At 36.5% G+C, this 27,761-nt stretch overlaps 1 protein-coding gene across 4 annotated transcripts in view; it reads right to left on the bottom strand.

The window, feature by feature from the left end:
* The window catches only part of Znf385b (zinc finger protein 385B), a 358,632-nt gene that overhangs the window by 269,745 nt on the left and 61,126 nt on the right, over positions 1-27,761 (bottom strand). For all 4 annotated transcript variants that reach the window (XM_076865705.2, XM_076865706.2, XM_076865707.2 and 1 more), the window contains exons 2-3: positions 2,676-2,827; positions 1,749-2,048 (exon numbers count right to left, since the gene is read on the bottom strand). In XM_076865705.2, coding sequence (XP_076721820.1) covers positions 1,749-2,046 — 298 coding nt within the window. In that variant the 5' untranslated portion in view covers positions 2,047-2,048; positions 2,676-2,827. The remainder of the gene's footprint in view (positions 1-1,748; positions 2,049-2,675; positions 2,828-27,761) is intronic.

Genomic DNA, 27,761 nt, shown 5'->3' with positions numbered 1-27,761 from the left:
CCAGATCTTAATTTGGCCATGAGATGGATGCTTTATAAATAGAAGTGAATCTTCTACATCGAGGAGTCCTGAATATACAAAAGTGAGAAGTTATGGGCTGAGAGTGTGTTAGGAGAGTTGCTACCAGGCAGGAAACAGAAATTTGATAGACCAAAAGTATGGAAAGTGAATGGAAAAAAAAAATCAATATCACAGTTGCTCCTCATTGAATCAAGATTCAAAACAATGGATAAGGTGCGCACGCGCAGGTAAGCACCAAGCTAGATGCACGTTAGTTCCTGCCATTTGCCTAGCATGTTATCATAGACCACTTTCCCCATCACTGGGCATTCTTCAGAAATATAATTTCTAATGATTATGTTGTCCATGGACATTTGAACTCAGATTCCATTCAAACTTCTACTTGGACTATGTACTCTCGGATTCATTTTTAATCTAATACTAATGATATTCTTAATATGTAAACATAGGGACAGTCCCTAATAATAAGTAAACAGAAAATGAAAAATAACTTTTCCCTACTGTTAGCATGTATCATATATAAGTTCCTTTACATTCTTTCACAATGCTAAGTATTGATTGAGAAAATGGTTTGATCATGTGAAATTATATCAGGTAAAATGAAATTGGGTTTGGCTTGAAATACAAAAATTATTTCTTTGTAACACACACACACATAATTTTCATTGGTGCTCGATGCGGATCATGCCCAGTGTAACTTTACAAAATCAAGAACCTTGCAGCAGCACCACGTAGAATTTCAACAGATGGCTTCTCTGTATCACCTCCCTTCAAGTTGAGGCCTTATGACCAGAGCAAACACTCAGTCAAGTGGAGCATACAGCCCCTGTGCCACTTTTAGAAGGCAGCTTCTCTTGGCCTTCCACCCAAAACCTGAGTAGAAGGCCCTCCTTTGTGGAAATCCTCACCATGGGTAACTTGATTTCACAGTTCTCCTGAGTTCTATCACTGTGAAGCTACCCGGTGACAGGCAATCAGGAGGAACAAGAGCTACCCAAGGATAAGATATAGCACTGGAAAGCTTGTTTGAAATTCAGGGCAGATGCAGGAATGTAAAGTACCTAAGTCTCTGACTTTGCCCAGCTGACAAGAAAAGGGTGAGAGGAAAGTGAAAATGAGGGCAGGAGCTCAGGGCAGGCCTTGTGGGTCCGGCTGTGCCCGGTCCTACTGTCAGAACGGCAGCGGCACACTGCTGGCAACTCTGTAAAACAATATGACAAGTCTAATGTGCAAGATTAATACTCCCTTCCTGCATCTTGTGATGTTATAAATAAAGCTGTAGCTTTTAATATACTATCAAGTACTGCACCACCCAATAGAAAGGAGATAAAGAAAACTCAGAAAGTCTAATTTTGCATAGAGGGGGGAAATTGATATCACAGATCCATTTTAAACACATTTCAAAATATATTAAGGGAATGTTCACACCCAATGGGGATACAGGAAGTCTGCAGTCCAATATAGAAACTCTGTGTGGGGTGGAGAGAGAAGGAAAAATAAAGAATATGTTGAGAGGGGACAAACAGCTCCTGGATTTTGCATGTGGGGACAAGGGTATATATATATATATATATATATATATATATATATATATATATATATATATATATATATATATATATATATTGTAGTTTCAATTGGAAGATGTCTTATTCTATAGCCTTCATTTTCTGTAACAAAACCATTTGTCCCAGAAGTAAAGGGAAGTCTGAGGCTCTCCTTCCTACCTGTGCTGGTGTTGGGGCTGGGGCTGGCCAGCAGTGTCCCCGAGCTCTGGGCTGGAAGCGGGGGCTGCCCATCGCTCAGCTGCTTCACCCGTTTGCGATGGGATTTGCCGTTGTAGTGGACCTGGGCCTGGGCTGCAGAGTTCAGCTGGATGTTGCACACCTCACAGAAGGAGAACAGAATTTTCTTTTTCTCTTTACTTAACTGGTCCTCAGGCCTGTCGGTCTTAATCCCCCTTTCTTCAAAGCCCCGTAGAAAAGCTGCCATATTCATAATTCCATCTTCAAGATGGTACTTCATGCCTGGAAAATAAAACAGTACTAGTGCCTGTGAATTCACATGTAGCTTCTTATCTTCTGGCAAGACTATAGTTAGTTTTTAATGGTATGGGTTAGGTTAAAAGAGCTATTCAGTGGTCACGCCTAGGAAGAACTTGAGCACATGCAGTCTTGAACATGAGTCCCCTTGTCTGGTGATACCCCATCCTCCTTCTTTCTCCCATCACCTCCTGATCTTTTTTTCCTATCAGATCTTAGCTAGCACATCACCTTCTCCAGGGAGCCTGATCTGGCCCTGGAGGCAAGACAGGGCCTGGTTATATGCTCATAGAGCTATGTGACCTTCTTTGATAGCACTTATCCAGTGTGCATTTCATATGCATCTGTGCAATTACATGGCTTATGTGTGTCCTGCTGGAGTATCAGCTCTGTCAGGGCAGCCTAGAACTGCACCTTTTATATAATAGGCACTTGAATGTCTGTTGAAAGAAGGATGTAATAGATGTTCTGAACCCAGAAATTGTGTAAAAAAAAACATATGTATAGATACAAATGTACGCATATATAATCCATACATGGCTGCTCACATGCAAAGAGACATATGGCCTAACTGGGGGTAACAAAGACCAAAACAGCACATCTACTACTTACATTGGGTTGTGTTCTAAAACCCCTTTTTTAAGTCGGTTGATGGGAAATTGTGCATATTTTCTTAGAGATTTAGAAAAACAAATTGCTTTTAGGTTTCCAGATCAGCCCATAAACATCAATTTAATCTTCGATGAACTTGAAATGTAGACCATCTGAAATACAAAATAATAGAAATGCAATATTATAGCCAACTGGTACCTGAAAAAGTAAAACAGTAAATGTAATTTTATTCTTAAGTTCTGTTTTTTTTTTCTTTTTTCCTTTTACTTACTTAGATATGTTTACAGTGACGGAAGACTTCAAAGGGAAGTTTTCAGTGCCTGGAGACCCTCGAGTGATAAAAATTGCCTTGGTTTTTTATTTGGTTCAATTCTACTTTAAAACAGATTATTTCTGATTTTAGTTGATACCAGGATGACCATCATTAACATATGATCAGTGTGATTATGACCAAGTTTTTAGTTCTGAATTTGAACAAAGAGAGAGACACTCTCCAAGAAGACAGGGGTGTGCCACAGGGCAAAGATGTCAAGAAGAACGGGCTCAGGGGTAGATTCTTCACCATGAAACATGAAGATACAAGAAGATATCTCCATGTTTACAACCAGACACCTGATCTGCAAAACATATCTGTCTCACATAGTACTCTACCTCACCATCAGTTTAGGGCCACAAAACTTTCCAAATAAATCTATTTCTTTCAGCTTTCCACAAAGGCAGTTTTCTTCCTTAAAATCTGCTTGAGCTATGCATAAGTCAGGTTTAAACAAGTCTTATAGCTAAGCTGGAGAAAATAATCCAGTTATTATTAAGATGTGATTTTGAACTATGCATATATATTTTTATTTTTGTTCCTTAAATCTAAAACCTCATAAAACTTCAGGAAATACCAATGCCATAAAAAAGTTATGTTCAAACATATTATTGTAGCTGCTCAGAAAATGTTAAAATATATTATAAGATGTAACTGAACTGATAAACATAATTTTTATAATGGGCTCCTTACTATTACTATGCTCCATCTAGAAAATGAATCCACTGTAAAACTAGGAAAACCAGCAACTTATAACCTTGCAAACTAGGTCATGTCCCATCTTTTACTCAATCATTGAAACCTAAGTGTTACATTTCAACTCAAGCAACCAAGATCCTTGACTCAGCTGAAGGCAATTGACACTTTCATCTGAAAACTGAGCCTCTCTGGAGGCATGCGGCCTTGCCCATGTTGTGAATCAATATACAGTATTTCACAGAGACAGAATATACACCATAATGTTCCACTTTTAATTTGAAAAGTTAAAAAAAAAAGATTCCTTTGTATTATCTTACAAGACATAAAATCAGCTTACCTCTATTTTTCAGGCTGCTGTTTGTCATAGAAATAATTTATATTTTTTAATTTAAATATCCAAAAAGTAAGTTAAGAAACTAAAAAATGAAATGAGTGGCTATTCCTGAATTATCCTGCAACCTCTTCAGGATATCAGCACCCTTCATCATTTTTCATCCCTATTTTACATTCTCCCAGAGTACCCTCTCGGATGACCCGCAAGCCTCCAGCATCATGTTCATGGCCACTCTAAAGGAGGATCATATAACATCCTGGGGCCCACCAAGTCCCCACTTATGAGTCCTAGTTCTGGCTTTCACTACACCTCCTCCCCCTTTTATGAGAAAAAAATAAGGCCAGCTCCCATTAACAGCCACTTGCAACCAGAGTATATTTAGCTCCAGAGGTCTTGAGAAAATGACCTAGAGGTGCAGAGAGGCAAGATATCAGTGTCTCAACATCCACCTTTGGCCTGAGATGATATAATTTCTATGTGTAAATGCAATAACATTTATAATGTCAACTTTCTGGCTAAGGGGAAGATAACAGCAAGTTAAGTGGAATAAGAGAGAAAAATCTCACTATTTTAAAGTTCTTTATCAGACTACCTCAAATTGCATGTTTCTCTTGCATGGTGCAGATGGACCTTTAGGGGTGCCTGATTTTAATCAGAGCTGTAAGCAGCATTCTGCTTTGGATTGTCCAGAAGGCTTCTCTGAGGGTAAGAAAAAGCAGCACAAGTGAGCTCAGTACTCTCTGTGTGATTTTTGTGTTATTCTAGAAGATGAGATGGCAGGGTCTTTGCATCCCTGAGAGAATAAGATATTTTAGTGCAAATGAAGGACTTAGAAAATTTAGGTCTCTGAGTTGCTACCTTTGGGAAAAAGAACTGGCTCCAAACTGGATGATCAGTGCATATCTGAAGGAATCATTTTAGGAGGCAGTTCACTTCTCTAGACCAGCCTTCGCCTGCCAAGTTACCCAGTTACTTTTATAACTTGAAAATAACAGGAAATTGATTCTGAGGTAAAATCATCTCTGTTATACACGTAGATAAATACATTCTTGGAGTGACCACATCTGGTGGAGAACATGGAAGGAGACTGGGTCACTTCTATGTAAGTGTGAAAAGGCTCTGCCCGGATTTATCATCTCATTCTCCAACTCACATCAATCAGTTTCATCTGATTCATTCCCCAACCTTTATCTGTGTGGCCTGCAAGTCCTTCCATGTTTAGTGCTTCTCTTTGAGAAGTCGCCATATACTCTTCCTCATCTTCAAATCCCAGGCAACCCTCTGCTCTCTCCTTTCTTGAAATCCTCATGATGCTCCCTTGCCAGGGTCTCTTCCTACCCCCACACTCATAAAGCATTTAATTCATATAGCCAGCATGGCACACAACCCTTGTATTGTTGTTTTAGTTATTTGTATAACCTTATTATATTTATATAATTTTACTTATTTACTCACTCATTTCAGTGTTTATGCAGACAAGGAGATACATGCCAGAAAATAATAGAAAACAGGGCAGGGTGATATGCCAGCTTGGGGAGACCCTAAGATTCCATGAGAAATACAGAGCAGCAACAAGAATTACAACAGTGGACAATGAGTACTTGAGGAAAGTCTGTATTTTTCTCCCTTGCTAGATGTCAAGCTCCTTGAGAATAAGAACTATGCTTTATTCATCCCTGTATCACCAGCATTTAAGATTGTGTTTAGTACAAAAAAAAAAGATAAATATTGGCTGAATAAATAAATGCTTGTGTTTTTGAGTACATATGTGTGTGTGTGTGTGTGTGTGTGTGTGTGTGTGTGTGTAGCATGGGTTGTGAACACAGTAACCAAACCAATGTTTTAAAAAACAAAGCTTCAAATTCTGTCAAGGTAGGTTGCACACTAACAAGGGCACACCTGTACCAACATCCACATGGCATCGGTTCTTTGGTGTGATTAACCTTCACAGAGAATAGGGCACTGGGTGTTCTGGGAAGGTTTGGACAAAAATTAATGAAGATGGAAACAGTGAAGTGGAGAACATTCAGGACATTGGTGTTGATTCTTGCCTACCTTACTGTGTCGCTCATACCTCATAGTGAGTAAATCCTAAACTTCAACTTCAATGGACACTAAAAAGTTGGGTTGCTAGGTATGGGCCACAAACAACTCCCATCCCTAAAACAGAGTTTTGAAGAAAATTAAGAGGTGAGTAAAGCATGTTAATTTTGCCATGTTTCTATTTTATATCACAATAGGATCCAGATGCAAGAGGCTATATTTTATTCAATTTAGCTAGACAGTAATTTAAAAAGAAAACATAAAATAGGCACTATCCTTGCTCTATGGTGTCTAAAGGAACATATAAAGTAAAGAATTTAAAAGATGAAAGAGCTTATAGTAAAGCAGAAGAAGCACTGTTTTTGCATTATTCTGCATTATTTTTGGGGAATGCGACTGTGGAGTACTCCTTGCATAATAGTCCCCAATTGTACTGAATTTAGGAGTACTCTGGCCTAGTTTGAATAACAAGAGATTTTGACACTACTGGCTAAGACAAAATTGACATTCTAATGCTTCTGGTAGTTCATTTTCCTTGATGAAGCTCAGCTTTGGAGACACACATCTCCTCTGTTTGGGGGAAAACATCTTAAAGGATCTTCCTATTTTCAGAAGAAAAACCAAGGGCTCTATTCTGCATGAAGAACCTGGGGTAAACACAGTTCCAAGGACGTTAATCCGCCTCCATAATTACATTAAAAAAAATCCTCACTATGGCACAGTTACATCTCTGAAAATTATCTTTTCTTTCCTAAAATATTTCTTTCCTGTAAGTAAATTTAAACTTTATTGCCCCTGAAAGTTTTTGTTAGATCCTGGGAGATAAATCTTTCCTTGTCCTAGTAGTTCCTGCAGAGTATTGGTAGACACTGGAAGGCATAGGGAAGATGCAGACCATCTTACCTTAGATAGAATGGCCTGGAACTGCTAAAGCTTACCCTGGACTGTATAATGACTTATATTTGGGGTCATTCTGGGTTGCATAAACTCAACTTTGGGAAAGTACTCTTTTGTTCTGAATTATCATTAGGAGTACAAGGAAAGATCACATTTCTATGGCTGGGTATAGGAAAGAAGACTGATGAGGGGAGGAAATAGACTCTCAGAAGAGTAGGCCTCAGACTATCTCTGGATCTAGGAGAACAGGAGGCCTATTCTCCAGATATGAGAGTCTCATTCCAGGCATTCTTGAAGTGGGGAGATACACCCTGAAACATGGTGCTGGCCTGAAACTGGGACGTATGGAAGGTGTGCACTCTGTATTTAGTAACAATTGTAGATTTCCCCACTTACATACCTTTATGCCCCTTTAAAACTTTTCCAAGATACTGTCAAAATTATGCAAACATCACAGTTGATCTTCCTATTACTGTGGGTCACTATGCAAGATTCTGGGTTGGCATCTGGTGAAGACCATATATGGGAGAGTAGCATGAATGGGCTAAAGGATGCTAGTAATCAACAAAAGAGAAAGGTGGTGATCCAGGACTAGGAAGCTGGTTAAGATGTCACACAACAGCTGTCTTGGGATATCTCAGGGATTCAAAAAATGCATGCAATGGGAAAACTGATAAAATACTGGAATTTTTGCATCAAGCAGGGTGGAGATTTGAACTATTTTGAATTAAGTAATATGGTGGATAAATAGGCTAAGACATTTGAGTTACCTAGATTTAAAGAAAACAAAATTGTTATTCTCATTATTATAGATCCAAAGCCAACCAGGTGTGTAGCATTTAGAAGTTGTTCTATAAATCTTTGATAAAATAACTGCTATAATTAATTCAGCTGTAGTTCAGTTTTAGTGAAAAGCAGCTAGTTAATTTGGCCTTGGCCTTCAGAAGGCCCAACAGTTGAATGTCTATGTAGATTAATGTCTTCACTGGCACCTTTGATCTTTGAAGTCCTCCGAGTTCCCATTGTGTGCAAATAATATAACATTGTCACTAATGAGAACATGCAGTCTATCTTACTAGTAATACCATAATGTAAATTTCAATTATATATGTGCATTTCAGCTAAAACTTGGATTGATTAAATCTTTGTATGCTCAGTACATTAAGATTAGCAGAAGTAAAAATGTATGTTTCTTATTACAAGTATAAAATAATATAATGATTAATGTTAATCATGAAAACTGTTAATTTTATATAAGAAGCAAATACTAAAAAAAATTTAATCAATTAAACAGAGAAATCAATTGAAACTAAATTTAATAAATACTCATCTCAAGTTACAAATATTTAGAAACAGTTAAATAATATTAGAATACAAATTAGATTATACCATAATTACAATCTTTGGAGAACTGTGTGATATGCAAGCTTTCACAATATTAAATAAATAACCTTTAAGCCCTATATTTAATCTTTATTTGTTTAATTTCATTATGGCATGAACCTTTCTAGGAAAAAAATTCTATCTGGGAATTCTTCTCAACTTTTAAGAATGAATCAAAAGCAAAAGACTAGCTTTGCCACCTTAAAATTATTATCCCAAAGGGATAGCTAAATAACAGAAACTCATGATAAAATTTTCTATTTCCATATACCAAGAGTTGTTTAGATGGTAGAATTAGACTTTATTCTTGTCCAAATATTGATCTTAACACAGCTTTTAATATTTACCTAAAATGTATATGGTTCACCTCCAGCTGTAGGAAACAGAAATGCTGATTGGCTGAGCTACATGGTCTTCTTTCTAATGAAGCCATCTGGATTCCCCCTGCCCTCTGTCCTCCCTGACAAAGCGTTGCAGATGAGACAGCAGCAGAGCAGAGCAGAGAAAGCTTTAAAACATCACTGAGTGTGAAGACCTGACCAAGGGCAGACTTCATCCTGCCACTGTCATTGCCAGAGCAGGCAGGCAACCATGAACGTTTTCCTAAGAAAGCGCTGGTTCCATGCCAGCAAGTCAACAGCTAAGTCTGTTCATTTATTTTTATTTTTATTTTTTTGCAGGGCTGGGAATCAAACCAAGGGCCTATGCAGACTAGGCAAGTGCTCTACCACTGAGCCACACTCCAGCTCTAAACAGCTAAGTCAATATTCATCCTAAACATGGCACATACTAACTCTACAGAAATAATGTAGCCACAATGGGGTCTCACTCCTGGGATACAGGGATCCCAGGAAAAGAAGACATGGGCAAGACCAGGGAACGTTAGGTAACTTTTAAGGCACTGGTAGTCATTGGTCACTAACACCTTCAGTTGGAAAAGAATCAAGGACCACCTAAAACCACCTCATTCTTCTAAAACCTGGAGATGGTGGTATAACAGGTTTTGTTTTTGTTTTGTTTCATTTTTCTCACTTTCTGACCATTTAAAATATTACTGGGAAAGATTTTCTTGTATATGTATCTTTATGCATGTCTACGGTTATTCTCTTAAGATAAATTTTGAAAGTAAAATTCATAGGTTCACTTTTAATACATATTGCCAATTTGACCTCTAGATAAGCTGTACAGATTTATACTTCTATCAGCAGTGTATGCGAATGTTTATTTCCCACTCTGGCAACACTGGAGAAGCTGTTTAAAGAACTCAATCTGACAAGCACAGCATGTTTTTAAATGTACTTTTTTTGCCAACATAATTGGGCAGTTTTTCATATGCATATTGACCATGTATCAAGTGAATTTTGTATACATGACCTTTGCTTTTTTTTTTTTCCCTTCTTCTTTTTCCAATTGAAACTTGTCTCCCTGACTGATTTTAAGGAACATTTTTTGTGTATTAAACACACTAGTCCTGTCTCTCATACATTACAGACATTCCCTAAGTTAGTTCACCTTTTTGTTTTGTTCATAATGATTTTTGGATGCACATTTTACTTTTTAATTTCTTTCTTTTGTGTGTTTGTGGTTCTGAGGATCGAACTTATGGCCTCACTCATGCATTCTAGGCAAACACTCTACCACTGAGCCACATCCCCAACCTGTACATTTTATGTTTAATATATTCAAATCTATCCACCTTTTCATTTCTGACCTGTCTTTCTCTTAAAAAAAGTAAAACCCTTCTCTTCCCATATTGTAGAAATTCTTAATTCTTAAATATGATTTTGTAATTGGCATTATAATTTTAAACATGATACACAGCCGAAAAGACATGGAAGTGTAGAAGCCTAAAACCCAACACAATGTCCCTTAATGGTGCTAAGGATTTATGGGACAACTGTGTCAATTGTTGTAATTACTGGGTGGGTACATGGTGAGATAATCAGGAGGGGGTAAGACAACAGAAAAGATAAAATATTCCTTCCTAAAGACTGTTGTTATACACTGTCCTCCTCTCCAAACTGCTGAAAGAGACTGGGCTGTGCCTGAGTGACCATTCCCATGTATTCTTGTCAGAGGCAGGAAGGCCACACTACCCAGCTTCTCTCCCAGAGCTCCGATTCCAGAGTTGCTGAACACACATCCAGTAAATAACATCCATCTGGCTTTTCCAGCAAATTTATCCCTTTACTTCACCACAAAATCTGGATAGTAGAGGTTTGTCTATTTTACTGTTCTAAAAGCCAGAAGACGAATTGCTATGAACCCTGAGCAACTGTCAGATAAAGGAATGGATCCATAATTAATTCACTGAAACAAATCTTAGGTATCATTTATCACATGTGTTCTTTCAAAAGTCACAGAAGTTACATTAATTGTGCAGCAAAGTTTTGACATCAGAACATCTCTGGATGTTCAAATACAGAGAAAGGAATATAAGTTTTCCTATATGCTTTTTCAGGTTAGAAAGCGTAACTTTTAACAGAATATGATTTTCATTTTCTTCCTCTGTTATAAACTTGACCTGGAAGAATTGAAAATGCAGTGCTTTAAGTGAAAACACAAACACACACACACACACAGACAATAGTTAACATGGAGTCATCAGTGGGTCTGAAACCATTACCTTCTGTGAGAAATTTTGTCTGGTCCTTTGGCAAGTTCTTATCTTCCCCTTATAGTTACCCTATTGCAAGCTACTTCCACTAATAGGGAACAAAGACAGATTTAGACAAGGGATGGTGTTCTCCTGGGTCAAAATATACAGCAAGTGTAACATGCTCAAGCAACATGAGGAGAAAATAGCCATTTTTTAAAACTCTCTTGAGAATTTAGAACAGCAGGTCAAGATTCAAAGCTGGCAGCTTCATTGTGTCTGATGTGGCCGCCAGGAAATGACCCACAAGCTTTGTTGGAGAAATTAATCCCAAAGGCAGTACAGTCAGAGGATGATCCAATGACTGAGAAGAAGGTCAGGTATGTAAAAGACAGTGATGGGAACAGGCCAGAACAACTCAAATATCAGAGCAACTAAGACTGTCAGACATCTGATTGTGAGAATCAAAATCAAAAGCTGGTCAGAAGAGCAAAGGAAAAAAATGCCTCGTTGAAAATCAGGGTCCTAATGGTCCCAGGGCAACACCAACTGTTCAAATTGCACACAGAAAAGGATGCCCCTGTGACCTGCTCACTGTCATCCACCACTGCCAGCCGCAATCCATTTGAAACAAAGAAGGCAGGTAAAGAGAACCCAGAAGGGAGCTGTGTGGGACAAGAGTCTGATGACAAGTTGATTCTGCTTGAACTTTTAATTTATTGCCATTCCTGACTACCTGTTCTTTCCATATTGATTTTCCTTTAAATGGCCTTTTGCCCTTTAAAAATTGATCTTAAAAAAAATGATTCTTTGCCAAATATCTCCACTGCTTGATGACATTTAAAATCTTTACATTTTTGCTTTCCCTGTGAAAGGGATGATTGACTTTGACTTAAGTCTCTTGTAGGAACAAAATTTGAAAAATAGGATTAGCAAATTTATTGTTGCTTAAGTATAATTGCCAAATTTATTCTATAAAATGTTCATGAAGTACACTCCCTAATTATTTTTAGATAGGTTCTTAATCTCAAAGTTAGAAGTTGTTAAAAAAAATCACTCTAATTTACACTCAAAAAAAAAAAAAAAAAAAAAAAACCTTAAAGAACAGCTTGCATACAATTTGTTCAGCCACTCTAATAAATCCTAATATCTACTGGTGACTGCATCAATCTGTAGAGCACTTTTATAATTTGTAAATACGTAAATGTGTATGAGATACTTTCAGTTTACAGGCAGCAGGCATCAACCATCCTACGCACCTAGGATTGTGGAGAAGGTGACTGGCAAGATGGGGCGATACATGGGCTAGACTGGATTTGCTATTTTGAATTCCTGGGACACCACATTCATATTGACAAGTGAAATTCGTGTGGTATTGCACCACAAGGAAAAACGGAGAGAGGACTGCATAGAATTTTGAAACAAATCATCCAATAACCCCCATGAACGTCTGTCTGTTGAAAATGCACTGAAGCATCATGAAGCTCTCTCTTCAGTGACCCAGTTGAGGAATGCAAAAGATACTAAAGCTCTAAACATGTTAACAGTATGTTGGAATGATTTTAAAAGCACTGTGCCTAACACATGAGTACGTCTGCCCATTTGGGGATGGAAGAGGGAGAAATGGGAATATCAGGAAACACCAGCAAGAAGGAACCAGCCATGAGCTCTAGTGTACCCTGACTGCAGGAGAATGACTAATTCCATTCTCTACATCTGAAGTAAGAAAAAAGGCCAAAACCAATTTTAATTTGAAGCCATTCCATAGTGATGAACAGCATAATACTGTCCATGGTAATAGGCCCAGTAGCATCTAAGAGTGAACCTAGTCTAGTTCTCAGCAGAAAAAGAAACCCCTCCTGGATCTAAGCACCTCCCAATCTTATCTGGACTGGAAAAAACTGAAAAGAGGCAATATTTGCTTCTGAAGAATTCTTCCTTTGCTTTTTCAGTTCTTTCTCTCCTAAGGGCTCTTATGCATTACCTTAAGTCTCCACTCAATCCTATTCTTGAATTAATTCACATTAAGTTGTTACTGATTGACATAGACATAGGAAGGAAGAAATAAAGTATTTCTTGGAATGCTAAGGAATGCATGTGTTTGGATAATCCAGAAGTGTCTCCCTGCTTCCCAATGCCAGCCCATCACAGCTAATGACTTTTAAGACAGTTGCCTACAAGGAATAGGAGACAGGGCCACTTCTGTGCTGCTTCTGCTCCACAACCTAAAAAAAAAACTTCCATCATCAAATGGAAGTAAGCGACAGCTCTGTCAGTCACTTGGTAGCTGAGTGACCTTAAGAACCAGTCATCTGTGTAGACCTCAAATTCCTCTTCTGTAAAGGAAGGAGAATGAAACAGATGACCTCTAAATGATCCTCCCTGGTCCAACATGCCACAGGTTTATACAAACTTCTTTTGTTTGCTGTTTATCTGCTTTTCTTATTGGGGGAAATCACAATGCAATGCCCATGTCATTTATCAGTAACATTTTGCCTTATGAAAGCAATGTGCTCTGGTCCTTCTGATTTATAGCTCAACCTTCCCAAAGAACCCAGTGGGTGCTGCTGTCAGTTCTGGGTTTGCACAGAGAATGTTCCCTCTCATCTCACTTGGTGATTGAGTGGGAGGCAGCAGGCAATATTTCAAAATGCAAACTGACATTTAATTATACAGAAATCTCCTTCCGTGATCGCTTCTCTTGCCAGTCTGATCTACTTGAATATTTTTCCTTTATTTGTTGACTCCTATCTTTCCAATTCCCATTGAGAACAAAAGGAAATGAACCCCTGCACTAGATTTACAGTCTTGTTACTTCTCTTTCCACCTAATACAATCTTTAGGTGACACAGTCATTTGCAAAATCATGTTTCTTTCCAAGACATATCTGAATCCCTGACATCCATGCTGACATTCTCAAAATGTAGATATTTTTCAATATCTATGTCGCAAAATAGAGTATTAGTACAAATGTCATCAAAAACTCTAAGGGAAGATTCTGGCAATAAATAAATAAATAAATGCATGGAAATGGCCTGTTTTGTTTCAGATAATTAAACACTGAAATGATTCAGTATGGAGATAAGGTAGCAAAATGACTATAGAGTGACAAATGAGGCACTTGCCCTAGGTATGAAAAATAAGGGGCACCAAAACCCTCAGTAGTCGAGGTAAGCAATATTTTAATGCAATCATTAACAGCATCATGGCAAGCCATGTTAGAACTGAGACAAAGAGAAAATGGCAATACCGATCCTATCTTGAGTTAAAACTTTGATATTTTGCTCATGATGTAATTTCTTGCATTAATTTCTATTTTATAAAAATATTGATCTGGGTGCAGTGGCACACGCCTGTAATCCCAGAGGCTCTGGGGGCTGAGGCAGGAAGTTCAATGCTATCCTCAGCAAAAGTGAGGCGCTGAGCAACTCAGTGAGCCATTGTCTCTAAACAAAATACAAAAAAAGGCCTGGGGATATGGGTCAGGGTTTAAGTGCCCCTGAGTGCAATCCTTGGTATCATCCCCCAAGAAAAACTGAAATAAAATATTATTTATCTTGATTCCTGAATTTTTTGTATACCCTTAAAGTTTGGATACGACAGCACCTTTACCTCATGGTCATTCTGGTGCTGGGATAACCCTACATTCTATTATAAATCACATTTGAACATTACTACATCTTTTAATTAAGAGAGACCCCTAAAATAACTCCAATTACTTCTGTTGGAGTTATCATTTGTGTGTAGGGGGTCTTTCCTTTTAATTTATTCCATGCAGTGAGTGAAGCTGTGGGCAATTTTCTTTTTACCTAAGAGAAAAATGAAACTGAAAGGTGAAAATAACTTGACAGAGGACATAATGCAGTCAGCACCTTAAGTTCTTATGCCCTGTGCACAATGTCTTCTTAAATGAGGGTAAAGGAGAGACGAAAGACAAGTGAGAGAAAGGAAGGAGGGGGAAAGACAGAAACAAATACAGGTATCTCTTAGAAATTTTCAAACTCAGTTTGAATACACACCTGGTAAATTTGCTTAAAATGGAGATTCTCAGGCAGGTCCTTGAACATTTAAATTGAAAAACTCAGGCTCTTCATTTTAAGTGATTCTGAAGCAAGTGTTCTAGCAATTACCAGTTGAAAAGCACTGAAAAGCACCGATTCTGGTAGAACTGTTCTATGATTCTGGGGTACATTTTCTCATCATTTCTCTCAATAACATTAAAAGTGAGAATTAATGCCCCCTTCTTCACACATCATAAAGAGTACTATTCTGAGATGACAAGGAGAATTGCAAACTCACATGTTGAGAAATTGGACAAATCGGCATTCAATCCAGATATATCTAATGCCCAATTAGATATTTCCCCTCTGTATTCTGATTTTCATGGGGAAAAAAAGGGATGCATCTGCTCAGGAGTGCTGCCACTCACCCCAGGGACACTAGAGTACATTAGCCTATATCAGGTAATCTGGCCATAGCAGGCAACTATGGATGAAGTCAGTGATGTCCACAGTTGAAAAGTAACAGTAACAGAAACGATGGAGAGGAGAAGAACAATTCAGGATGTAGGAAGAAAGCAATGTTGTGGGTGTGTGATGGTTTTACTTTGCAGTTGAAAACTCAGCACAAGAAATTCAACCATTGTGTCAATGCTTGTTATTATGTGAGCAAATGGCACATTTATAGAAGCAACAATAATTTAGTTTGATGAAAGGAGAAAAAAATCTGGTATTGAGTCTGTTTTCAAGTTTAAGCCTACACCTCTGGATTTATCTCCATCCCACCTTTCGATGCTGACTCCAATGACTACCTTCTGTTTTTGATCCTCAACTCAAGCTGTTTTTACTTGGCCAGTCTTCTGTTTTCATATTCTTAAATAGGAATCTACCAGAAATCCATCTCTCTTAGGAATCCACTCTGTTAACTCAACATCATCCTCTGTTTGACACCTTAGCAGTCAGGCCCCCCTGATAGCCACTTATGTTTACCCATTAACTATGTAACATTATTGCTCATGCACACATGCCTCTTTTTGTTTGGTCTAATAATGAAACTAGACCATGGATAAGCTCATAAACAGATTTTCCATTTCTGGAGATGTCTGAATATTCTAAAACTGAACTCTACACATTGTATAACCCAGTAAAATGCCACATACCATGAAAAGATTCCGTGAACTTTATTGCTGAGAATGAAAATAGAATAGCTACAATTTTGTAGGTCAATACTGAAGTGCTATCACCTACCTGCCAGTTAAGCAAGGCTTTCTCCCTGAAAGACTACATTTTTTGACTTCTAATATTTAACAACCATTTGATTCTTGCTTTTTCTCTAGATCTGGTTGGGAGGAAGGTTAGAGGAGAAAAGTATACAACACGATCTTAAGAAACAAAAAATTTTACTTGGGAAATGAAAACCAACGTATATACATTTATCCAAAATTTTACACCTTGAATCATAAAAGAGGAAAAGAATGATCAGTGGGACTTCAGGACTCACCTTGGAGGAGATGGGAACACAGATGGGCAGGAAATGATTGGGTACAAAGCATAAGAAACTGGTCCTAAAACACAGAGAGTAGTGAAGGGTGGAGTTATATCCAGGGGTGTCATCAGCCTAAAGACAGGACTTGAAGTCATGAAAGGATGAAATGGGATAGAATGTGTGGAAGGGAGTTTAAAAAGAAAATGAATGAGAAAAAAATTTTTTTAAAAAAGGAAACAGGTTTCACATCAAAGGATCCTGACTTTGGATGAGGCCACTGGGGTCAAATGAAAAATGTTGTCTGGAGAGAAGAGGTCTGAACAACTTTGAAGATAGACTACAAAGAGCCTGTAATTTAGGAAGCTAAAAAGAGAGAGTAACTATGGCAGGGAGTTCTCAGAAGAAGGATGTAGGGAAGGGAACATAGAAAGCTTTCAAGGAAAGAAAGAGACTTAACAGGAAGACACACATGCAGTACACCCTGGGAAAGCTGGAGGTAGGGGAGGGGACGCACCCATAAGGTTTCCATCACTTTCATTATGTGGGGGTGTCATCATTACCTGAAGGCAAAAAGGAAGTGAGGGTAGATGAGATTGTCCTGGTTGACTGTGGTGGTGAGACTCCCAGGGTGTCAGTGCCGTCTGCACTATGATAGGTGCATTAGCCACTATTTTTATATAATGAGACTTCAAATCTATTTGAAATATTATATAAAGAGATAGCCATAACTGTCTTTCAAGAGCATGAAGCAAAAGCATCATAAAGACTTGCTATATCTAAAGATCTAGAAGGAAATCCCAGCATTTATTTTTTATAATTTCTTTTTCTTTTTTCTTTCTTTCTTTCTTTTTTTTTTTTTTTTTTTTTTGATTTTAGGAGTTATAGAATGTTTTAGACAATTCTTGCTAATTTGGGTTGTTATTACACAATATTTTGAAATGAAGCAGCAGAGGTGCCAGTGACTTGGTTTGGCAGAGAATCCTAAATGACATACACATTTTACAAGTAATAAGTATCAGTGGTCCAACATTAAATTCTTATTCAAATTAACCAGGTTTTAACTCATGGAGCAATCTTTAGTTAGGCTGAATCTCTATGACCATGTGTCTGGAAGCTCATAAATATCTGTGTGGTCAACGAGAAGCATCTTTAGGCATAAAGGCAATTTTTACATTTAAACCAAAGAACAGACCATAGGCCATACCAACTTATTTCCCCATTTCCCCATAAGACAGAAACTATGGAGGGTTTAATCTGGTAATCCTTGCTGGGAGTTCAGAGAAATACACTCTCAGAAAAGAGCAGGGACAATTTCAAGTTTAAAGGCATATAATCATACAATCTTAGGAAAACTTGTAGCAAATTTCTAAATAATCATTGGCTTACTAGGAATTGAACATCTTAGTGTATGTATATCTCTATATATTTTTTCTTAATTTTATTTATTTACTTATTTACCTATTTATTTTTGTGGTGCTAGGGAGGGAACTCAGGGCCTTGAGCAAGGTAGTCATGTACTCTATCACTGAACTATCTATATCACCAGTCCCCTTAGTATTTTTTTTTTTTAAAAAAAACTTTGCTTAAAGAATTGCTTCATTATGTTTTATATTTATTATTCATTTCAGGAAAAGTGTCCACGTTGCCTCTATTTTAATGAGGTAGAGGATTAAAAAAAAAAAAAAAAAAAAAAAAAACCTGTATCAATCAAGGCTTCTCAAATCTCTATAGTTTTATGTATTCAGAGTCAATTATTGAACCTCTTAAAGCCCAAAAATGTATTTTAATCATCCTCCCAGGCTGCTACTTTACCAATAAAGCCTCAATTATCACAAATTATAGTTGCTCCAAGAAATGGAGAAGGCCACTTTGTACAAAAGATTTTACTGACTTGAGGTTTTTAATTTACTCACCTGGAGATGACTTATGTAAAATGTTTTGACAGTCCACGGATGACTTGAACAGTCACCTTTTAAAGGATTTTATAAGCTCCCTTGGATCCTAAATGAGGGAGCTATCCCCCTGGGGCAACATCAGAGTTTTATCCAAGGACTGTTTTCATCTCTAGTACTGAAAATGTCATTTCTTTCTCGCCACAGGTTTTCCTCCTCTCTTGTGCCTCTGCATAATAATGAGAAGGTCTCACATTAGGATGCACCATCCTACCTACCCTGCCTAACAGCCTCACTACATTTGAATACACTATCCTAGGGAAAACCGCCTTGAAACAATTAAGATGAATGTCAAAACCAAACGTGTGCTTTCCCCATCTTGTAGGGAAGGGGAACAGCTTGCCTCATTAAAGATTCAAATAGTGGCTAGTATTGCCTTGGAGCAGGCTGACTAGTTTCGGAGTCTCTGATTTAGCCAAAATGCAAATTATGATCTTCCCCAAAAGACTTGAATCTGGGCAAAGAATGCTGATCAAGAAAACGGAAAACATATACACATTAACGACAGACACTGTCACTCAAACACTGGCACTCCTGTACACTGTTCAAACTGAGCAGGGGTGGCTGGGCAAACACAGCACTGAAAGCCAAAAGGGCTATGTTGTGAGACTGGCTCCATCCTCGGCTAGCTGTGTCTTGGCTCAAGATATTCAGTTTCTCAGCATGATCTGAAAAGTGAAGACAGTGGAATCTCTTCATAGATTTTGGGTAAATTTTAAGCAAGATAATACGTGTAAGTGACTAGAACAAGCATCTGGCACATACTTGATATTTAATAAATGCTAACTGTATCACATCATGAATATACTTTGGGATAGAAAAAAATCCCTAACGTGAGAACGTTTTTACTATGTCACAGAAATATTTATTTCTATAATGTGATATCTGAGATCAATTTAAGTGACACAGTTTTTTTTAAAGACTTATCATAAAAAAATATAAGGGTACATGGAGATAGAAAGAAAATGTATGTCAGCCCCAGTTTTGACATTGATTGTGTACATTTTACCTACTGTGAATATGCCTAATTTTTAGAGAGGATTTTAGAATGTTTTTAATAATTATAAAACAAGATTAAATTTAAGAAGCAATTCTTAAAGTCAAAAGCAAAATGAACCAGGTAACTTAGCTGTAACAAATTGGTGGCATAACCCATAGAAAAGAATTTAAAACTTGAAACTACAGTAAATTTGACTCTATCTACCTATGGCTACATACCCTAAGAACAACAACAAAAAATGTGCAAAAATCATTTAAATTATTTACAGTGAGTATATTGTCGGGGCTAGTAAGCTCCAACACTAGAACATGTGTACATTTTACCTACCGCTTCTCCTTCCCCCATATTACATGAAAACAAATCCCAGAAATATTTTTTAACCATAAATATTTCAGTATGTCTCTAAAAGATGTGGATTTTTGAAACAATGTAACCACATACTGCTGTTATCACACTTTTAAAGTTAATAAATAGTTCCTTAATATCATCAAATAGCCAATGTTTAAGTTTCTCCAATTGTTAGATGCATATTTTTTTCCCTAACCATTTGTTGAAACCGGATCTGAATAAGCTCCAAATACTGCAATCGGTTGATATATTTTTTAGGACTATTTTAGTCTATGATTCCTTTTCCCTTTTTCCCCCTTTGCAATTTATTTGCGGAAGAAATCAGGCCAATGGTGGGTTAGAGTTCTTCAAGGTTACATTTTGCTGATTGCTTCCTGATGGTGTCTCTTAATGTATTCTATTGTTTTGTTCTTTTTCTTTCTGAAAACTGGTACTCATATCAAAAGGCTTTATCAAATTGAGATCTAACCTTTACTAATAAGTTAGAGGGCTTCATGATGCCTTCTAGTCTTTTTTCTTGGGGCATTAGCAGCTACCTGGTAGTCATTACCTCAGCTTGTTATTGTAAAGTAGTAATATCCTACCATTCATTGTTCATTTATTAGTGAAAAGACGCCTACAGAAGACTGTCTCAAGTCTTGATTATCTGAAGTACAGTTCATATAGAAAAGGCAGAAAAATTGCTTCAATTCTCCTTTTATTTTAAAATATGGAAATGATTTGCTAGAATGACAGGTGCTCATTTCAAGAGTCTCCTTTTTTTAAAAAAAAAGTCATCATAAACTTATGGATTTTTACATATTTGATGTTTTCCAATCTATTATAAATAGTATTTTAAGTAATGATCAAAATTTTCTGTGTTTCATTAGTACAAGTCTCCTCATGTTGATTCCAGAGGGTTTTTTGTTTTTTGGGGTTTTTTTTGTCATAAACCTAGTGCTCTTTATAGGCTCCTTGCTTTCTACCTTTTGTTTGTTTTCTACCCTGGCCCTAAAATCAACCAGTTCTCTAAGGTCTCTACTTCCTTTTAGTAGGAAAAGTCATTTAGATACCGTATTCTGCTGGCTAGGAGTACATATTATATGCAATGAGTTATTGTTTCTGGGTCTTTTCAGTGCACAGAACTAGGAAATATTTTTAAATAAATATTTTTTTAAATAAACTAAATAATTTGAATTACCTCACTGATGATAATTCAAATTCAGGGCTACAAGAATTCCACGAACCTCATTCATCTTCACTGATCTTCATCTTTATCTTCCTTCTCCATGCCCCAAATTCCAGGTCTGAAAGACCTTACTCATCTGCTTTATCTCATAATATTGGTATTGGGGCTTATTAGGCCCAACAATATACTCACTTTAAATAATTTAAATGATTTTTGCACTTTTTTTGTTGTTGTTCTTAGGGTATGTAGCCATAGGTAGATAGAGTCAGATTACTGTAGTTTAAAGTTTTAAGTTCTTTTCTATGGGTTATGCCACCAATTTGTTACAGCTAAGTTACCTGGTTCATTTTGCTTTTGACTTTAAGGATTGGTTCTTAAATTTAATCTTGTTTTATAATTATTTAAAACATTCTAAAATCATCTCTAAAAATTAGGCATATTCACAGAAATCTAACTTATCTTCTTGTCCCTTCCTTTCCCTCTGAAATCATATGTTATATTTAATGATTTATTTTATTTTATTATAATTGGTCAAAGTTATAGGATATAGAATCACAAGTGGATATATGTATACAGTGTGCAATGATCAAATAAAAGTAGTTAACCTTTCCCTCTCCTTCAATGTTTTTCAATTTTTCTGGTTAATAATAATCATACATATTTACATAGTACCATGCGATATTTCAATATATGCATTTGCTATATATTGAACAAAACAGGGTTTCCATCTCCTGATCATTATTTTGTGTTGGAGGCTTCAAACTCATCTAATTATTAATAAAATATACAATAGAATATTGTGCACTCCAGTAACCACATTATTCAACCTTCCTCCATCTCTCCCCCGACTTCTTGGCCTTTAGCAATCAAAATATGAAAGAGAAAATGTGGTATTTAGCTTTTTGTATCTGACCTATTTCACTTAACACAGTAGCCTCTAGTTTTATCCATTTTGCTGCGAATGACAGGATATCAGTCTTTTTCACAGCTGAACAATATTCCATTGTGTGTATATTTACATGTATACACACACACACACAAACACACATATATCACATTTTCTTTTTCCATTAATTCATTCATGGACATCTTGGTTGATTCTATATCTTTGCCATTGTCAACAATATATCAGTAAACATGGGCATGCACCTGCGTCTTTGATATGCTGATATCATTTCCCTTGGATATATACTTGAAAGTGGAATAGCTGGATGATTTAGTAGATCTATTTTTAGTTTTTGGAAGAACTTCCATTCAGTTTCTCATAATGGCTATACTAATTTACATTCCCACCAACAGTGTACAAATTCCCTTTACAAATCCTTACCAACCTTTGTAATTTTCTGACTTTTGATAGTAGACCATAAGTAGTCAAAGTCTGACCCAAAAGAATAAAATTAGAGGTACACACTACATGACTTCAAAATGTACTACAAATCTACAGCAATCAAAATGGCATGGTATTGGCATAAAACAGATATACTGACCAATGGAGCAGAATACAGTGTCCAGAAACAACTCCACACATTTAAGTCAATTAATTCTCAACAAAGGTGCCAAAATCATACATTAGAGAAAAGATAGCCTTTTTAATATATTATGCTGGGAAAATTGGATATTCACATTCAGAAGAATGAAACTTGATCCCTATCTCTTACCCTTACACAAAATGGACCTAAATATAAGACTTGGAACTATGAAATAGTAAGAAATAGTAAGAAAATAGGATCAACACTTCTTCGAGGCATTGAAAAGACACCCAAAACACAAGAAACAAAAACAAAACAAAGAAAAAAAATCAAAAACTGGGATCATGTCAAATCAAGAAGCTTCCAGCAAAGGAAAACTATAGAATGAAGAGACAACCTACAGAAAGGGGGAACAGTTGCAAACTATTCATTTAACAAAGTATTTACATCCAGAATATATAAGAAACTTTAATCAAATTTAAATGTGGACAAATTATGTAATAGACTTCTCAAAAGGTGAAATTCAAGTGGCCAGTAAATTTATGAAAAAATTTTCAACGTCATTAACCATCAATGAAAATAAGTCAAAACCATAATGAGATATCATCTTGTGCCAGTTAGAATGGTTACACCACTCCATGTTCAACATATGCAACCACCTCCCTTCCACAGATAAATGTAACGGGAGTGTCTGACATATAACATTTATTCATCTTGCTTGTTTCACTCCATGGTTCCCACTGACCAACTTTCCATTATTATGGTCCAACAATTTCTTTGCAGTCTAATATGACCTAATGACTAGCAGACATCACTTCCACACAAGTGATATTTAGCAAAACACTTTAATGGAAAGGGTATCTTGCTTCATGTTTAAAGACTTATCAATGATTAGTTTTAAAAGCATACCATAGGCCCTGTTTAAGCTATCAGTGCTAAAAATGAACAATCAAATCTATTTCTCTTAAAAGCTGGCTATTTCTGCTAGAGCCATTGTTTTGTTCCTTTACATGAAAATCTGCAGAAAATTGTCCCTTTCCTCTTGTAGGCATTTTCAAGAACAATTATCCCATTAAATAAAATTTTGAAAGATTTTAAAGAGTTCTAGAATGCATGAGAATTATTTTCTTTTTACTAGTTCATTGTTTGTAGAAATGTATAATAGAAAATGTTATAATGGAAACATTCAGAATCATAAGAACTGATCAGCAGTTTTAGCTTAGCTGCTTACTAGCTGGATGATCTCACTACCCAGAACTCTGATTTTTACATCAGCCAAGTGGAGACAATACAACCAATCTCAGAATGGTGTTGTGAGAAAGGAATAATTATTTGAAAGCAACATATAAACCACAAAGCACTCTGCAAATACAAAGCATGATAAACAGGGAATTCAATGACTGGTTTGCTAAAATCTGATCTTAAACCTTTAATTTGTTTGTTTATAATGATGGCAATGTCGACTGTGAATGAGAACTTTGCAATCATCTGGGTGGTCTGGAAACTAAGGTTTTGCCTGAACAGAACTGAGTTATAAATATCTGTATTTGGATTTGACATTCAATTCTAAAATGAATCGAACATGCTTCAGAATTTTAATCTGACATCCAAGAGCTAAAACTCTGAAAGCAGATAAAACATTTGGGGGCAGAAAAAGCAACTTGCTAATCTCAAGTGACTTTTAATTCCAACACTGATTATTCAATATAGAAAATACATCTTCATATAGACTCCTTTCTGAAAATTCATCCCCAAAGTTTTACATAATCTAAGAGAGAAAAATGTATCTATGTTTTATTAAAATTAAAATAAATCATTTTCCTTAAAACTTTTCAAACACCCATAAATTTCATCAAAGAAATATTATGTAAGCTTAGAATGTGAACATGCTAAATCAACTGGAATAAAGTCAACTACCTTCATGGTTGCCATTTTTGGACATTACACATCTTATGCATCAAAATTACTCTTTCTTGCCACTGAACTCCAAATTTGATTTCTATTTGTAATCAGAGCTAAAGAGATCTGCCTCTCCATTTTCTTTTAAACAAATCTGATTTGGAATTGCACTTTAAAGGGTTATATACCTTATCTAAACATATAAAACTAATATTACATATAGATTTTTAGCTCTAAAATTTACAGCTGCCTATTTTCCTGTTTCCTATTAAATCTTGCATGCTGCAAACAGTTATATATCTAAACCACCAATCCAGTCTATGAATGCTCATTGGGGAGAAAGACAGGGGGAGTGAGTTACAAACTTTTTCAAACACAGTAGCAGAGAGAATAGATCAATGAGCCTGCATATATCCACCACCCAGACTTAATATCAGAAATCTGCCACACTCATTTCATCTTCCTTTTATTGCTTTGTGGAAGTCTCTTAAAGCAAATCTCAGACTTTAAGCACACCTCAGTATATCTCTCTCAAAATGACAGACACTTCTTATGTAACCACAATGTTATTTTCCCCATACTAAAATTACCGCTGGTTCCTTGATTTCATCTGCCACCTAGTTTATAATCAAACTTTCCCAGTTGCTTCCAAATAGTCACTTTACATTTGGTAGGTTCAAAGCTGGATTCAAAGTTTACACATTCCATTTGTAATCTCTCCTTTTCCTTTAACACATACTTTCTTGAGTGCCCTATTTATTGCTGGCTGCTTTGGCATTTTTTAACCATTTTTTAATTGGCAAATATCCTCAGGAGGTAACGTGGCAGATACTTATCTATCAAAATGTGTGCTTTCTCCAGCACACTGTGGAGTTGTTGCTGGGAAGCAGCTGTCAACAGGAGCTTTACAAAGGAGTGATCACCTCAGTTACACAGGTCACAGTGGGCCTGAAGCATTTGCCAGTGCTTCAGCCCAAGTTTCTCTAGACCTGGACTATTGATGGGCCCCAGTATCTGATGCCCCCAGTAACTTCCTGTTACCTAGATATGTCCTCCCTGCTAGCTAATGTGATTCGTGGGCATGTTTGTTGTTATAAGCACCCTCCCCGAAATACAGTTCCTAACTCCCTCCTCTGCGCTAAAATGCCATGTCACATTTCTATTACATCACATTTTTGGCATTTTATTGTAGCTATCTTTAACTCACTACATGGTAAATCCCAACAGGATGGAAATCATGCCTTATTTAATTTTGAATCTCTCAGGCTTAGCATACTGCCTGCCACGGAAAAATTTTATGGAATAAAAAAGTGAAATGAAATGGATCAATTATACATACCACTTTTAGGAGTATGTTTTAAGAGGTAGACTTATCATTTATCTCAGAGGAAATCTTCTCATGCATTCACAAAGACATCCCAAAACTAGGAGGGGCTGAGGAGCGGAATGTGGTGATACACAAAATTATAGAGCATCTGAACGAAACGAAGGAAAGCTGGGGGATGCTGGGAGAAAATTTCATACTTTCAAGGAAAAAAACTGCTCTAAACACTAAAATATAAGGCAAACGAAATTGTAGTTAATAAGAGGTCAGGGATCCATCATTTTGTCTTTGCATGGGAAAATCTCTGGCTGATTGGCAGTTAAGATATTTTTCAGTATCACCAAGGCAGAGATTCCATAATTCAATCAATGTTTAACAATCTTTATTGTGTAAAAAGCCAAAATCCCTTGCACTTCGGCTGAAGCTCATTTCTTCTCATTGCATCGTGAGAGGTGAGCAGCTGGCTACTGTGCTAAGCAGATCTCTACATACTCTGAGACCCTCCAAATATGCACTGTTTATTCCAATCTTTAAAATATTCAGCCCTCTTCACACTCTTCTTTATGCATCCTGTTGGGAATTTTCCATTATGTAATTCATTTTAAATCATCTTTATTTTTTCTACATTCCTAAAATTCACCTTTCCAGTCTCTTTTCCAGTTAATATTTCCAGTATCACTCACTCAATGAATTCCTTTCCCTCTCAATCTTTCTACATCTCAACAGAAGGCTTATTTTAGATAATAATTTACCTTACATTTCATTCCTTGTTTTGAAGTGGCCGATGATGAAATTAAAACAGTCCCAATCAGAATCATGCAACCAACCTTAAAACAGTCTCCATCTGTCTTGGGAAGATTTGCCTTGCTAGAGATGTGTGGATGAATTTTTAGCAGGAATGAAAGCTCACAAAATCATAACTGAAGTATTTCTACAAGTATTCTATAGTTATGCCATTATGTCACCCTCTGGTACTATAGAACAGAATGTCCATTTTGAAACGGAGTGATTTCAATTCAAACAACACTGCTTATGACCTGCAAATCTGCAAAAAATTTGGGGGAGGTAAAGTGATGGGGTCCTAGGGCAGGAGTCCAGCAGGAGTGTTCTTCACGATGCTGCACTGCTTATTATAAGGCCTGCCACTCTGCTTTCTTTTACTGCTACCCAAAAGATTGGCAGGTAAACCTAGGTAAAAATGGAGCTAAAAAGAAAACGCCTTTTCTAGCCTTAGAAACAAACAGGACATAGCAACAACAGAATAGATGACCTTCATTTACATAGCACTATGTGCCAGGTACTGTTGTAAATGTTTTACAACAGCAAATTACTCTTTTAACAACTAACTCTCTCAGTCTTTGAAATAATCTTGTGAGGGGAATACTTCTTTTATCCTTATGTTACAGATACAAAAACTGAGGCCCAGAGAGTTTCAGTAACTTGCCCAAGTCATATGTGATTGGGCTGGAATTTAAATCCATAGAGTCTGGCTCCATCATGACCATATTGTAAATAATTCAGGAATTTCATCTTTATGACATAGGACATTTGTTTACTAAGGTAATGCAATTTTAATAAATATGAACATTTCCAAAATAACCTTTAACCTTAACAATAAGTAGCAAAAATAAGCAACATTGTATTGACATGGTTCAAGATGGCTATCATTCTCATCCATGGGAAGCAATAAACTGCTAAGAGCAAGTTTACTCCTGCCTATGTATATATGTATGCCTGATACTTGAACAAAGATTTTTTTAAAACTAAAAAAATTTTAACATAGACATTACCTATTTAAATGAAATTATTTAAAAAACTTAAATAATGTTTACAAAAATGCATTTTTCTAATTTATTGAATAGTTTGGAGGTAGAGGCACAAATCTTATAAATTGATATTCATATGCTATGCATGATAATTTCTATAAAGTATCATCATTGGACCATGACCAACATATATGTTCAAAATCCCAGACAGTAGAATAATTAGTGAGTGCAAAAGCATTGGGCTTGATCTCATAAAAAGACCAAAGATAGTTCTGATGTAAGAAGTTTCAGCTTCTATCCTCAAAAAATATAGGCAGTAACTGAGCATCTGACAAGAACTAAATATCTCTGTTAATTAGACCCTTCCAACTCAATGAATAGAGATTCACTCAGGTGACACTATAATAGTGA

The sequence above is a fragment of the Callospermophilus lateralis genome, chromosome 9, assembly GCF_048772815.1.
Source record: "Callospermophilus lateralis isolate mCalLat2 chromosome 9, mCalLat2.hap1, whole genome shotgun sequence".
Classification (NCBI taxonomy): domain Eukaryota; kingdom Metazoa; phylum Chordata; class Mammalia; order Rodentia; family Sciuridae; genus Callospermophilus; species Callospermophilus lateralis.
The sequence above is the reverse complement of the archived record's forward strand: the minus strand, read 5'-3'. Positions and strand labels throughout refer to the sequence as shown.